Below are 14,992 nucleotides of genomic sequence, written 5' to 3' on the forward strand. Positions count from 1 at the left end.
GACAATGACGCTCTTACAGCTCTACATTAGATCAGAAAAAACGGACAAACGAGTAGCGAACCACATTCCGGCGCATGATTCGGACATGATTCGGTGTGCCAGTGTGATCATCTCGGCCGGAATGTGAAGTAATGTAACAAGTTATTCCGTATCCGGAATTTTTTGGCCGAAACGATCGGACAATTTGCGTCATAATGTGCAAGATTCTGGCCTTGGTGTGAGCAGGCCTTAGTGAAACCAAACTAAAACAGGGAACTTAGGGAACCTTGCTATAATAAGGGATTTTATTCGGGAGCTTGTTTTAGTTAGCTAAATCTTCATCCGCTGGTTTCTTTTAACCTATTCCTGTGTGCATTAACCTTGACTGTTTATTTTAGTGTGTCCTGATTAGTGGGTAAAAGGAGCAGGGCGCTGTGCGTTGATGTGATTCTAACAACATTTGTAATAACCGAAGAGTCAATGTGTGTAAAAGCTCAAGTTTGTGCAAACCGGAATTCCACAGTCCGACTTACAGTCCGACCTATTAATAACGTAACTGTTCACTACACGGTAAGGATCTGCCCTAAAGGCACTGCCAGTTACGTGACCCCAAGAAATATTGAGGGAAATCAGCTTCCTATGTTAGGTTAGGTTGGTAAGATTTTCGTGAATTTGCCCAAGAAATTAATATGAAATTCATTAAAAATACATCGAAATACTGTATACTGGAAAAACTTAAAATTTCGTCCAAAAAGTCGTGGCTGGTCCTAAAACGAATAATGACCCAAAACTTCAAAGATCCAGCCTATATTTTCGAGAATACAACAGTATCCTGCATATCTTATATATACTCTAATGTTGCTGTAACGTTAAATAGCGATTCTGAAGAGTGGAACGTTATCAGTACTATATGCATTAAATAAAGAAAGAGCTCATATAAAATAATGAATAGTCAACAGTGCGTAACAGAGACGTGACAGATGGGCCCGAGCGGCACAACCACAGTAATTGCGTCCCATTGCAGATGGTTAAAAAAAAAAGGCACAAAATATATGAGCGTAAAATTCTGCTCGATATAGGGCAAGGTATTTTTACCAATGGCGTCTTAAACATTGTGCTCGACTTTGTGTATACCATAAAAGAGACCTGGGTGGGTAAAAGTCACGGGAGAAGGAGATCATGTTCTGGCGATAATTACTCAGTCCCCTCGTCACACTAACGACCCAGGTGGTATTAGGTTGAGATAATATAGCTTAATACTATACTGAAGTGATCTGGAGCTGCACTGTACTCTGGGCGTGTAGTTTGGCGGGCATGGAGGGATGAAGTGTGGTGATTGGCACGTGGGTAGAAGGACGTTGTCGTGTCTTGGCTGCTTTGCGTTTGGCCTCCTGGTAAGTCACGGCCAGCACTACCTCTCCGTTTGGCAGCATGAACCTCTGTACCGGGGACGACAACTCAGACCGCGACCTGCAGTTTTTAATAATATTAATGATGATTATAATAAAAAAATAAATATATAAAAATTAATTCTATTACTACTGCTACTACTGCCTGTACTACCACTACCACTATTTTTTATACTAAATGGCCTCCAGCCTTCCCCAATAGCCACACCTTCGCCACCATTTTATTACCTTAATATTAAATATCCTAATACATAAGTAGCTACCCTAGCTGTGTTGAGTTAGTTGAGCCGCAGATCTATGCGGCATTCAGTGACAAGGCAATTTTCGTATTAAACTTTGACAATTTTTTTTATTGTTTTAATATAAATTCGTCAGTGGGCGGGGCTATGAAACAGTAGACGAGGTTAACAACAAATCACTGAAAAACAAAATACAAAACGTTGGAAAATGCATGTTTGAGCCATCCATGTCGTGTGTCTGATTTATTAGTATAAACACCAAGACATAATACGCAAAATACTGTTTGATATTATATAAGTAAGAGTTCAATACTTTCTAATGTGATTTTAAGGAGGTAATAAATTAATTAGCTGTGATTTTTTTTTTATCAGCTGCGCACATAAGAAATTAGAGCCTTTATAGTTGTGCCAAAGGACTATAAAGAGCATAATTATTATCCTTGGTTGTGGCGACTTGTCTTAAAGAGAAAGGGATACATGTCCTATAGTGCAAGAGTTTGACACTGTTTTAAGATAGGACGAATAATACGCATTAATGACATTGTTTATTCTTATATTATTGGTAAATAATAATGAAAATGATAATTTATTTTATTATGGTAAGTTTTTTATTCAAGTTATTGGTACCATCTAAAGATAAGGAGCCTTTCCTATAAGTCAGAGTGTATTGTTGCAGGCTAAAGTCCATGTCCAGTACTTGCCAACAGTGAGCAACAGAGACGTGACCGATCGGCCAAGCGGCGAACGAGCCGATCTTTTGGTGAAGAGGATAAAAGAAAAAGAAAAGAAAAAGTAATCAGACAAGGAGAAGTTTCTCAAGAGACATTAGTGTAGAGGCGACGACCCAATAACACTTCAGCAAAGCTCACCAAAATGTCGTTCACAGTTGATGTACGTATCTTTGAATTTTTTTTAATTTGAATATGAAGACTTTAACAATATGCAGGTGTTTAGTCATAAGAAACAAGCTTAATTAAGCAAGGAAGAAGGTCACCTGCAATCATATGTAAACAGGTCTTTGGTCATAAGTATGTGGTTAAAATTGTCTTTTGTTTGAGCCTATTGAGCAGGTATATCAATACATCTGTATCCAAAATAAGCAGGAGTGTACAGTATGTGTCTCATAAGTCGCGTCCACACTTGCTGTAAAGCACGTGTTAATAATGTTATGTAACATGCTTGAGGGTATTTAGTAAAATTTCATGTTATATAACAAAAAAAATCAAGGTTTATAACATGTTAGATGTTATCCGTTTGAAGTCGGAAACATTAAAGGATGTTTCATAACTTATTATATAACATGTTACAATTGCGTCCAGACACAGTTTGTTCATAACCTTTTGTTTATCCTTTCAGTTTACGGAAATCACGACCTCGTCATCACTCGATATTTCAGTATCGACAAGTGTTCATAACATTAACATAGTGTGGACGTCATTGTTAGATAACATTCTGTTATATCACATTTTCTATAGCTTGTTAGCAACATTGTTATATAACATGTTACCGAGTGTGGAGGCGCCTTTCGACCCCAGGAAGCAGATATGTGTAATTTGTTACCTAACTCAGCAGATGTGTTCAGCATATTGCCCTATGGGGATGGTGTTTGGTCCCTGTAAGTTAAAACCAGCAGTATGGCTCCAATAAGCACGTGTTTGTCCTCAGGAAGCAGACAAGTGGTACGTCACCTATATGTAGCAGTCACCGCAGCAGTGGCCGTGGAGTGGGCCCCTCGTCCTATGAGCCTTGAAGCTTCAGCAGGGATCGACTCGTGTAAATCCCTTAACAGGATCCTGGCCAGCTCCCTCCTGTGGAAGACCCAGCTGTACTATGTGACCCGCTGACGGAGAATCCAGAGGATGGGGAGAAGGAAGAGAAGGGGGGGGGAAGTGAGGAGAAGAGGAGGGGAGGTGGGCGGAAGGTCTGGGAGGGGAATGTTTGAAAGGGAAACATAGGAAAATTTCATCTTGGATTATCGCCGGATATCAAAATTACTATACATACATTATTTCTGTTTTAGGAACTCTCCATTGCACTTTTTTGGCAATTCCCAAGGATGTTTTTTTTTCGCATAGGGGTTAATTTTGCCACAAATATACATTAAACCAGTTCTCCTGCGATCTGGCAAACATCATCCAGTACGACCCTGGGAAAAACCTAGCTATAACTAAACTCAAGTAAACTACATCAAACTAAATTAAATTTAACTAAAGTAAGCTAAACATGACCCATTATCTTTCAACGTCTTTGTTCACATTTTTATATATTACAGTTTTTTTGTGTGTCTCGCTGCAATCATCTCTTCAAAACTATTTTTTTTATTATATTTTGTAATTTCTAATTCTGTCGCTGCGTGTTTACTTTTCGTTTTGTCAGACTGAAACAAAGGATACATTATTATTATTATTATTATTATCATTAAGGCTATTGTCTGAGTATTTGCTTAAGATATACAGTTGTTAATGACGTGTTTATTCTTATCAATGACTGTGTGTGTATGTATAGGCAAGTTCATGTGCAAGTATGTGTGCTGGGAGTTTTATGTATGCAGCAGGCGTGTATGATTTTTTTAGCAAGTATACTGTACAGAGACCATACATAAAACAAAAATTCTTCAGTATATTGGCTCGTACAAGATACTCTCAACTGACTCTTGCAGATGTATTTATTATTCACGGTGATTCGGTTACTAACTTAACATTATTATTATTATTGTTATTATTATTATTATTATTGTATTTCGTTTCATCTAGTATATTATTACCACCTGACTACCACTTGAAAGAGCTGTTACCTTTTGAAGCTCTAACCTGAAGGAGCACTAACCTGAAGGAGCGCTAACCTGAAGGAGCTCTATCCTGAAGGAGCACTAACCTGAAGGATCTCTCACTTTACGGAGCTCTATCCTGAAGGAGCACTAACCTGAAGGATCTCTCAATAGATTCTCACCTGAAGGAGGGAAGGTTGAGGCCGTAGACGTAGGGGTTGAGACAGGCCGAGGCTTTACACAATATGGAAGGGAGGGTGGCGAGGAGGGGCGTGATAACGGCTGAATCGAAGGTGACAGACACAGCGACCACCAGGGCATACGGCGACCACGACAACGTCCACAATGCCAGTAACACCACCACACGCGTCTCCGTCTGCTGACCACACCATAGGTTATAAATGATCCGGGTCACCCAACTTATATCACCCAGCTTATTTCACCTAACTTGGAGGGGGGTTAGATTAGGTTAGGTTTTGTTAGGTTAGTTTGTTAGGTTAGGTTAGTTAGTTTGTTAGGTTATATTAGGTTATGTTTAGTTAGGTTAGGTTAGATTGAATTAGATTAGATAAAGATGTGGCTATGTTAGATCACGCTAGCTGAGGTGAGGTTAGTTTATGGGTCGTGTGTGTGTGTCATTATTTTTCTCTCTATTCCACCCGCTTACCATCCCCTCACACACACATGCACACACCAGGAAACATACAGCGTAACTCATACCACAGGTCGTATCTAATGGCAATCGGATACTGCCTCTGTTATACCTCTGTTTCCCTCCATCACAATTATGAAGTCTCTTCCTCGCTTGAGAGGTGTATATTTGGAAGTTATTGTGTAGAGATGAAAAAAAACATATTATTATGATTTTTTCCTATGCCTTTCTTCTGCGAAATTGTTGTGGGGATATAAATGAAAAGTATAATTATTCTTTGCTGCTTTTTACCATTCAGTCAGTCTTTCATAAAAGACATGCCTGACGCTGTGCATTCCTCCATACAAATGTTTGCGAATGACGCCAAGTTATTTCGAGAAATTAAGAACCATGCTGTAGAGGGATCTCTGTGAGCTTCAAGAATGGTCGAAGAAATGGCTGCTAAGATTAAGAGGCTGCACCTGGAACGAACCAACAGTAAGAAGGCGTATCATAATGTCCCAAAGGGACGAAGAAACGGCATTAATTGAGACAATGTGAAAAGGACCTGGGTGTGTACGTTGATAATGAGCTGAAGTTCTCGGGCCATTGCGAGAAGGCAAATCAGGCAACTAAATTATTAGGTCTTATAAGAAGGTCGTTCAGATATCTAGATGGTCCGCCCCTTGTAACGATCTTCAAGAGTGAAGTGCTATCCCTGTCTGGAGTACTGTCACCCCGTCTGGTCCCCTAGATATGCTAGGGACTGTCAGTTGACTGAAAATGTCCAGAGGGCCACCAGATTGGTGCCTGCACTGCGGCACCTCAGCTACCCTGAGAGATTAGAACGCCTGAATTTACCTAGCTTTTACTACTTCGGGCAAGGGGGGGACTTAATTGAGGCGCATAAACAACTCAAAGGGCGCTACTCAGTTGAGTGCCCTTACCTGGAGCTGGCAGACGCTCGCCCCACAAGGGGTCACAGCTCAAGGTTGAAGAAGCAACGGGCCCAGAAAACAGTGAGGGGTAACTTTTTCGGAGTGCGAGTTGTGAACTCTTGGAACAATCTGCCAGAGAGTGTTGTGACGGCACCGAGTGTGAACTCTTTCAAGACCAAACTTGATAAGCACCGGGGCAGGTTCAGATACATTCAGGTGCCAGTGCATGCCCAGTACTTGCCAACAGTGCGTAACAGAGACGTGGCCGATCGCCCAAGCGGCTAACGAGCCGATCAGTGGCGAAGAGGATAAAAGTAAAAAGTATAAGTAACACGCGAACTCGACAGATGTAAACACTGGCAATGAGCGTTCATATAAGATCATCCAGTCACAATACATTCAACCTATAACAATTGTGTAGAAAACCCACCCTTGAATTCGTAATGTTTAGTTTTTAGATATGTCACAGGTCTAACCCAGTACCCAATCACCGAACTCCTAAACCAAACAAACGAACCTCGGAGCCGAACCTCTGTTTCCCGGAACCTAATCTTCAATTCCAGGGTCGAACTTCCGAACCCCGATGTAAAGGGTGCGTGTGTGTGAATAAGTGATTCAGATTTATTCTACATAACTGTTATATGACGACCAGGTGTGTATTAGTTCAGGTGTGGAGTAGTTCAGGTGTGTGTGTGTGTGAGAGAAAGAGAGAGAGTACTCACTTTCCTGTGCGGTATGTGGGTATCTCCTGAGGCTTGATTATTCAGCTGTCGAAATTCCTCCCGACTCTTTCTCACCTGTGGGGGGGGGGGCGAGGGTGTTGACTCAGCTGGTGATAGATACCTCTACGTATGATACTACAATACGTAGAGATAGACTTAAGTGGGTTAGCATTTAGTTAAAGGCCTCAAGCAAGAACCGATTATTTGTAAACTCGCAATTGACAACAAAAATACTAATAAAAACAGCATTAATAGTACTAAGATAATAATAATAATAATAATAATAATAATAATAATAATAATAATAATAATAATAATAATAATAATAATAATAATAATAATAATTCATAGTAAATAAAAATTTTAATAAAATAATTTAAAATCTTAAATAAAATAATAATAATAATAATAATAATAATAAATACAAAAATGAAAAAAAAAGATCAAGAGTGAGAAACAATATATGTATGTTGTGTTGTCAATGGTAAGAGAAACAATTGAGACCCTGCAATTGTGTGTAAATGAGGCAGAAAGTCAGATCAGCAACCTGGGACTTGGTCACATATGGCAGCAGGGTCTACCATAGACAACACATTATGCTTCCAATATCTTCCCAGGTGGTAGTACCTCCCTGTTTGGATTATATTAAAGTAGACTAGATTAAAGTTAGGTTAAGTAAGGATTAATTTTGATAGTTCTAATTTTCCTGTACATCATTTTTAATTAAGAAAAAAAAATCATCGCTCGATACCAAAAAAATAACCTTCTTCTGAACTGGAGACACGAAAGAATATAATGGGGGTCAAAATTGCTGTGAGATTTTATTGTGACCGAATCTGATCTCATATTAACGAACGAACAAACGATAGCGAGAGACAGACAGACAGACAGATAGTGTTACTAGTTATTAAAAACACTGAATTAATTATGCCTTTGTTATCTTAGTGGCGAAATTTAGACAAACAAACAAACGCATTTTATAGTTGACAGGCGTACAGACAGACACATAAACGGGTGGTGTATAGACAGACACACAGACAGACATAGTACCAGTGACTACCAGTGGACAAGTCGATCCATAGACAGACTATTTCTCCTCACAGACAGAAGACGTGGCACCATGATAGACAGACCAATAGACAGACAGACAGACAGAACGGCGGGTCACCAGACAGACAGAAATTAAGATGGATCAACAAAGTAACAGAAAGAGAAACAGTCAGAGAAACCGACAGACAGAGAATTAGACAGACAGAGAACCAGACAGACAGAGAACCAGACAGACAGAGAACCAGACAGACAGACAGACTTACCTTGATGGCTATGTAGGTGTAGGAGAAGATGACGGCGGCCATAGGGGAAGCCCAGGCGATCACCAGCAGCATATAGACGAAGCTCCTGTCCACCCAGCTCTCTGATAGGTAGTCCACTGTACACCCGGAGAGTACCCCCTGTGTGTGAGGAGGAGGAGGAGGAGGAGGAACAGGAGGAGGAGGACGAAGAGGAGGAGAAGGAAGAAGAAAGGGAGTACAGAAAGTGTGTGTGTGTGTGTGTGTGTGTGTGTGTGTGTGTTAGGGAGACAGACAAACGCATGTTAAGTTACTGAAGATTATATCAGAAGGTGACTTAACATATCGGACCCTGGAAGAAAATTGTCCTTCGGCTCTGTGTTTTTGTATCCACACTTTCCCTTACGCCATTACCCCTCCATCAGTGCCACCATGACGATCTTTTAGCTAGGACACACACACACACACACACACACACACACACTGCCTCGACCAATAAGAGGGGGAAACGTGGTCAGCATAACAGGAACAGACCACAGCAGTACCTCACCTTCCATACAACAGCCAAAGATTAAACGTAAATCCCAGAGTCCGGATAATGCAAGACTCGAGTCCACGTAATGTATATAAATCAAAGAATGTACTCAATGTTATATAGAGTCCGGTTATATGACAGAAGGAAGGTATATGAAGAGAAATAGAGAGGTAAGCAGATATAGATCAATAGCTAGATAGGTAAACATGAAAGAGAGAGAGAGAGAGAGAGAGACTCACCTCAGGGACATAGCGATTCCAGCCGAAAACAGGGAGGAGGGTAACGAAGCAAGAGAACACCCACACCACGCCCACCACCGCCCACGACTGTAGATAGAGGCCAAAATGAAGTAGAAATTACACCGAGACTCTACATTAATTATCGACACCTTATTATCTTCATTTAAGGGGGAAAAAGATTAATTAATTATATTTTGAAAATTTGGCCAGCTCAGCTCCACTCCCTTTCCCCCCACCCCCCCATCCATCTCTCTATCCATCCATCTAACTACATAGTCTCCATCCACTCCATCAACCAATGACCTCGAGTAAACCTTCATCTATCTATCCATCTATTCATTTATCTATCCATCTATTCATCTATCTATCCATCTATTCATCTATCTATCCATCTATTCATATCTCTATCCATCTATCTATCCATCATTGATCTTCACCTACACGGTCTCGCTGCCTATTGAGTGCCTTATCCTCCAACCCACAAAAGTCACTCCATGGGTCTAAAATTACACTCTTAAGACCTATTGACAACATATAGTAAATGCCGTCTCTAGCGACCTGGCAGAGAGAGAGAGAGAGAGAGAGAGAGAGAGTAATGTGCCTTGTAACATGAAGACTCTGTGATGATGTACTGTACTGTATATACCTATGTTCAAGAGCGTCTGTGTTTACGTACCTGAAACCTGTGTTGACTTAGCTGGCACCTGTGTTGACGTACCTGGCTGGCAACTGTGCTGACGTAACCTGTACCTGTGTTGATGTACCTGGCTGGCAACTGTGCTGACGTAACCTGTACCTGTGTTGACGTACCTGGCTGGCAACTGTGCTGACGTAACCTGTACCAGTGTTGATGTACCTGGCTGGTAACTGTGCTGACGTAACCTGTACCTGTGTTGATGTACCTGGCTGGCAACTGTGCTGACGTAACCTGTACCTGTGTTGACGTACCTGGCTGGCAACTGTGCTGACGTAACCTGTACCTGTGTTGACGTACCTGGCTGGTAACTGTGCTGACGTAACCTGTACCTGTGTTGACGTACCTGGCTGGAACCTGTGTTGACGTACCTCGGTTGGACCTATGTTATCGTACCTGGAACCTGGGGGATCTGTGGTGAGTATTGAGGGAATGTCGCACCACATAGTATCGGTCGAGGCTGATGGCAGTGAGGAACCAGATCGCCGACAGACCCGCCAGGAGGGAAACCGCCCCGTACACCTCACAACCTGCCGACCACAGTGGGGAGTCAACAACGATAACTCCACAAGGGATGATGTTCCTCGCTGCACTCACAAACTACCTTATTACCCACACAGACGACAAAGGACATTACCTCGGTGGAACGAAGCAAGAAACATACACTAAGGCGTGGATATGAAGACTAGGAAAGCTTTGGAATAAAAAAACATCACCATACAAACCTAAGAAACATAAAATCGAACAGTAAGATGTTGGGTCAAAAGTAGCAGTGGAAATGGCAGTGGGTTGATTGGATAGTGTGTGTGTGTGTGTGTGTGTGTTTAGGATTGTGCTGAACTAATTCCTGTCCCTATACACCTTGACCACCAGCATCTCCTTACCAAATTTAAGCTCTTTAGTCCTTAAGAGACATACAGACACAGATTGTCTTTCATATATCAAGACACTTTACTTTATGGCTACTGTATACACACAAGTACAGAACTTTAACCGTATTAAAACACTTGTACCATTACACACACACACACACACACACACACACACACGGAGGCATAAAATCACAATATAAAATATGAAGATGATAATGATAAAGATGATGATGATGATGATAACGATGATGGCAACGACGATGATGATAATGATGATGGCAACGACGATGATGATAATGATAATAATGATGAAGACGATGATGATAATGATAAAAATGATGATGATAATGATAATAATGATGACAATGATGATAACAATGATAAAAATGATGATGATGGTCACTATGCTCACCCGTACGTCCGGTATACGGCCCCTGCATGAATGAGTTGATAATGAAGATAGGAGCCTTGGACATCATCAGCAGGTCAGCCAGGGCCAAGTTAGTCACCAGGAGATTAGACGAGTTTTGGAGACGACGGTACCTGGGAGAGACAGTGGAGAGATAGAGAGAGAGAGATAGTGAGACGAGGAGACTACGGGGGGGGGGTGAGAGGCTGAGAGATAGACGGTACCTGGGAGAGATAGAGAGAGACTAGGAGACTACCAGGTGAGGGCGAGAGACTGAGAGAGATACGCTGGAAAGACATAGATTGAGACCTTACTTACGTTCACCTATTCGATCTCCGTTCACCTATACGACCACACGTTCACCTATACGACCACATGTTCACCTATACGACCTCACGTTCACCTAAACCACCTCAAGTTCACCTAAACCACCTCACGTTCACCTAAACCACCTCACGTTCACCTAAACCACCTCAAGTTCACCTAAATCACCTCACGTTCATCTAAACCACCTCACGTTCACCTAAACCACCTCACGTTCACCTAAATCACCTCACGTACACCCACCCGGCCTAACGTTCACTAAATCGATCGCCAACAAAACATACATTACAGGACCACATTTCTACATAAGATAGATTACTTACCTTATAGAGCTTCCTTTGCCCTGCTGAATCCCTTGCTAGATTGACTCATATGGTCGTGAGGTCTAATATGTGGTTAATCCTGGTCGTGTGGTCGTATTGATGGACGATAGTGGTCGTGTGGTCGTATTGATGGACGATAGTGGTCGTGTGGTCGTATTGATGGATGATTGTGGTAGTGTGGTCGTATTGATGGATGATAGTGGTAGTGTGGTCGTATTGATGGATGATAGTGGTAGTGTGGTCGTATTCAAGGATGATCGTGGTCGTGTGGTCGTATTGATGGATGATAGTGGTCTTGTGGTCGTACTGAGGGGTAATAATAGGCGTGTGGTCGTTCTGAGAGGTAACAGTGGTCGTCTTGATGGATGATAGTGGTCGTGTGGTCGTATTGATGTCTGATATTAATCGTGTGGTCGTTCCGAGGGGTAATAGTAGTCTTGTGGTCGTACTGATGGATGATACTGGCCGTGTAATCGTACTGAGGGGTAATAGTAGTCGTGTAATCGTAATGATGGATGATACTGGTCGCGTGGTCGTACTGAGGGGTAATAGTAGTCGTATAAATGAGTGATATTAGTCAGGTAAAGGAATCAGTTTGGTCGTTTAAAGGAATTAGACTAAAATAATTACGCCCTCGTAGTGAATGACCCAACAGGTAAAAATTTTACTTTACCCCATAATAAAGTGTAAATGGGGACAAATATTCTGCCCATTTTTTTTTGGGGGGGGGGGTTAATGGAAACATCTGGCAACTCTCACATAGTATAGTAAATGTCACCCTGATTACGGCTCAAAGCTGGTTCAATAACTTCATTCATCAGGGTTTGTGAAGTGGTCTATTTACTACTATAAGGGAGTTGCCGGATGTCTTCCATTGGCTTTCAGCAAATGTGGGGTGGATTGTTTTTGTTTCTTCACCAAGTGTACATTGCATGGGTAAAGTTCTTCTTATATTAGTCTAAATGATCTCAAACAAGAGTAGATTTTTTTTTTGGGGGGGCAGGGCAGAGGTATTTGATCTTTGACCTCATAAAATCGCTGAAAAGGTCAAAATTAGAAGACATGAAAATGACGTCTGAGTATATAGGGTTAAGATATTAAATTAAACTAATTGCCTTTAAGAAGAAGTCACGAATAACAGTGGCTTTATAATTCCGAGACTGAGCACACTGAACGAATCACCGAACCCTTGAAACGAATCTCCGAACCACTTAAACGAGTCTCCGAACCGCTCGTCTACTCACAGATAATACTGTTGTATCTCATACGGAAGTAATAAAACGATTTCAATTGCTATCACTACCTCAGCATACCCGAGAACCGGTGACCCGAGAACCGGTGACCCGGGAACGAGGATTCTTACACTAAATCATAACTTGTGTTGTTAACTTTGACGCAATTTCTGTCCGACAGCTTTGTGTCATATAGAGCAACTTGGGATTACTTGAAGATTAGACACTAACTAAAAATAATAATATTCAGGTGTTATGTAACTTGTTCTAGTAAAAAATCAGTCATACATCCCCATCAACAAGGAAAACAGTAATAACACCGTCTACCTATATTGATATTACCTTACCTGCAGTACATGATGATGACAGTGAGATTGCCGACAAAGGCGATGGTGGTGAGGAGGGTAAAGGTGATTCCCAGGGTGATGTGGAGGAGAGGGTGAGGCTGGGGGAACCTCATCCAGTGTTCAGAGATGAGTGGTACCAAGTCCGCAGGGGCGTTCATACCTGCCGGGGGAGACATAACGTTGGATTCTCAAAAGTTAGTGAGATAAAAGTTTTCCTGGGACTGACCATATGTGAAGGATGAGTCCAGACGATGAGTATTATTTTAAATGACGTCGACTTACACAGTTTTCAAGGCTGATGACACACACACACTTCTTCACACCTATTATATCATGGAAAAGCACAACCGCTTTTTGCATTATGTGATCGACCAAATGTAAACTAAAGCATAAAGTATCAGACATGCCATGTGGTGGGTGACGTCACACGAGGGAGTAATGCGACAAAAGACTAAATATAGGAAGAAAATGTTACTTTTAGTAGTCAGTTTTGATCAAATAAATTGGGTTTTAATTCATAATACATAATCACTCCATCCCAGAGTAGTAAATGGAGGAGAGGATAAGTAAAATCTTGAGTTAATGTGAGGATTGATTTAGTCTTATATGGCAGAGCTTCTATGGCTCATCGGCATTGAAAAAACCCACATAAAGATAAGATATTTGAAGTAAACAATAACACTCAGAGTACAGATAATGTGAACACCAATAAAAAAAATCATATAAAATTTTCTACACCGTTGCTCATCAGTCATCAGAATGTTTTGGAACTATTATATAATTATAAAACTATCAAATTACAAACACATATAAACTTGTTGGATAATATCACATACATGAGTTGTTTAATACTCTTGTACTTTCATTAATAATTTAATTGTTTACAGGACATAAACTACGCCTTGGAAGTGACTGATTAGTTTCACAGTGTGGTGGTCCGATGTCAGCGTCTTCCAGCCAGCCTTGATAAAAGATAAAACCTGGTGGGCTTCTCTTAATGTCAGTTATTGCTGTATAAATCTGACACTGGCGACCCAATAACATACTCTTTTTAATAGTGGGTTAAGACTGTACTGTGAGAAACAAAAAACTAAGAATAACAGATTTCTTTACATTTTATATTTCCTGAAATAACTGGGGCGGGGAGGGGAGCTGTTGTTGACTTTTAGGTTACAGAACAAAGTAAAAACGTAAACTAAAAAAATTATAAAATCTTCACTGACGCTCAACCTCAGTTAGATACATTGTTGAAGTTAGGAATTTAACGTAAATCTTTGCGAGTCTGGAGCTTGTTTTCTGTCGTTCTGGGACCCATCTTTTTTATCGTGTCTCGCATTTCTTTCTTTCGTTTCACCTCTCTTAGGTAGTCCGTATTTCTCACTTTATATGCTTCATGTTCTCTCACTCTATGTCTCTGCTACGCTTTATTTCTCGCTCTCTATCTGTCTCTATGGTTCTCTCTTTGTCTTGTTAATGCAATTAGTTGTGTAGGTTTTGGACAGCATCAATACTCTGGACACACACACACGCGCGCGCGCGGCAGTACTCACCAAGACAGAGGGGCTGGCCACACGTTGTCCCGTTGGGTGGCCACATACCCCGCTATCCACCGCCTCCACACTGTTTACCATCCACCTGCTCCACCCTCCATGGACGGTGCTGCTTAGTTCTGCAATTAATGGAAGAGAATTTTAATGAGTGGATTATGTGTAGCTGCCTTTGAGAGAGAGAGAACTTGGTGACACATGTAGAATTGATAAAACTACTGTGTGTGTGTGTGTGTGTGTGTGTGTGTGTGTGTGTATGTGTGTGTGTGTAATGAGTAGAGAACTACGAGATATCCTTGGGTGTAAAGGGCCGCCTGTCGACGACTCACAGCCAGACCATTTTTTTTTTGTTTACTGGGATTAGCCCACCCGGGTACAGGTCAATGACCCACATCGGGGCCTAGTGGGCGAAAATGTAATAATACTAATAATTCCTAGATAAGTAAAATTTATAATAAAAAATAAAAAAATAAAAATAATTAAATAATAATAATAA

General features: G+C 41.1%; 1 protein-coding gene across 1 annotated transcript; it reads right to left on the reverse strand.

The window, feature by feature from the left end:
* Positions 1–839: 839 nt before the first annotated feature.
* On the reverse strand, positions 840–14,629 carry LOC121873560 (opsin, ultraviolet-sensitive-like). The gene is made up of 9 exons (XM_042377204.1): positions 14,500–14,629; positions 12,950–13,109; positions 10,727–10,857; positions 9,839–9,972; positions 8,749–8,835; positions 7,972–8,136; positions 4,577–4,827; positions 3,316–3,435; positions 840–1,449 (listed from the first exon to the last, which is right to left on the reverse strand). Exons 1-9 carry the CDS (start codon positions 14,543–14,545, stop codon positions 1,239–1,241), a joined length of 1,305 nt encoding a protein of 434 aa, XP_042233138.1. The 5' UTR covers positions 14,546–14,629; the 3' UTR covers positions 840–1,238.
* Positions 14,630–14,992: the final 363 nt, after the last annotated feature.

Source organism: Homarus americanus, unplaced genomic scaffold (genome assembly GCF_018991925.1).
Source record: "Homarus americanus isolate GMGI-L3 unplaced genomic scaffold, GMGI_Hamer_2.0 scaffold30858, whole genome shotgun sequence".
Classification (NCBI taxonomy): domain Eukaryota; kingdom Metazoa; phylum Arthropoda; class Malacostraca; order Decapoda; family Nephropidae; genus Homarus; species Homarus americanus.

Excerpts from the sequence above, each read along its gene's own strand:
- LOC121873560 (XM_042377204.1), bottom strand. The coding sequence starts at position 14,545 with ATGTGGCCACCCAACGGGACAACGTGTGGCCAGCCCCTCTGTCTTG. Across the intron at positions 13,110-14,499 it reads TGGCCAGCCCCTCTGTCTTG|GTATGAACGCCCCTGCGGAC; the intron begins GTGAGTACTGCC and ends CTCCCCCGGCAG. Across the intron at positions 8,137-8,748 it reads GGAATCGCTATGTCCCTGAG|GGGGTACTCTCCGGGTGTAC; the intron begins GTGAGTCTCTCT and ends CCTCACACACAG.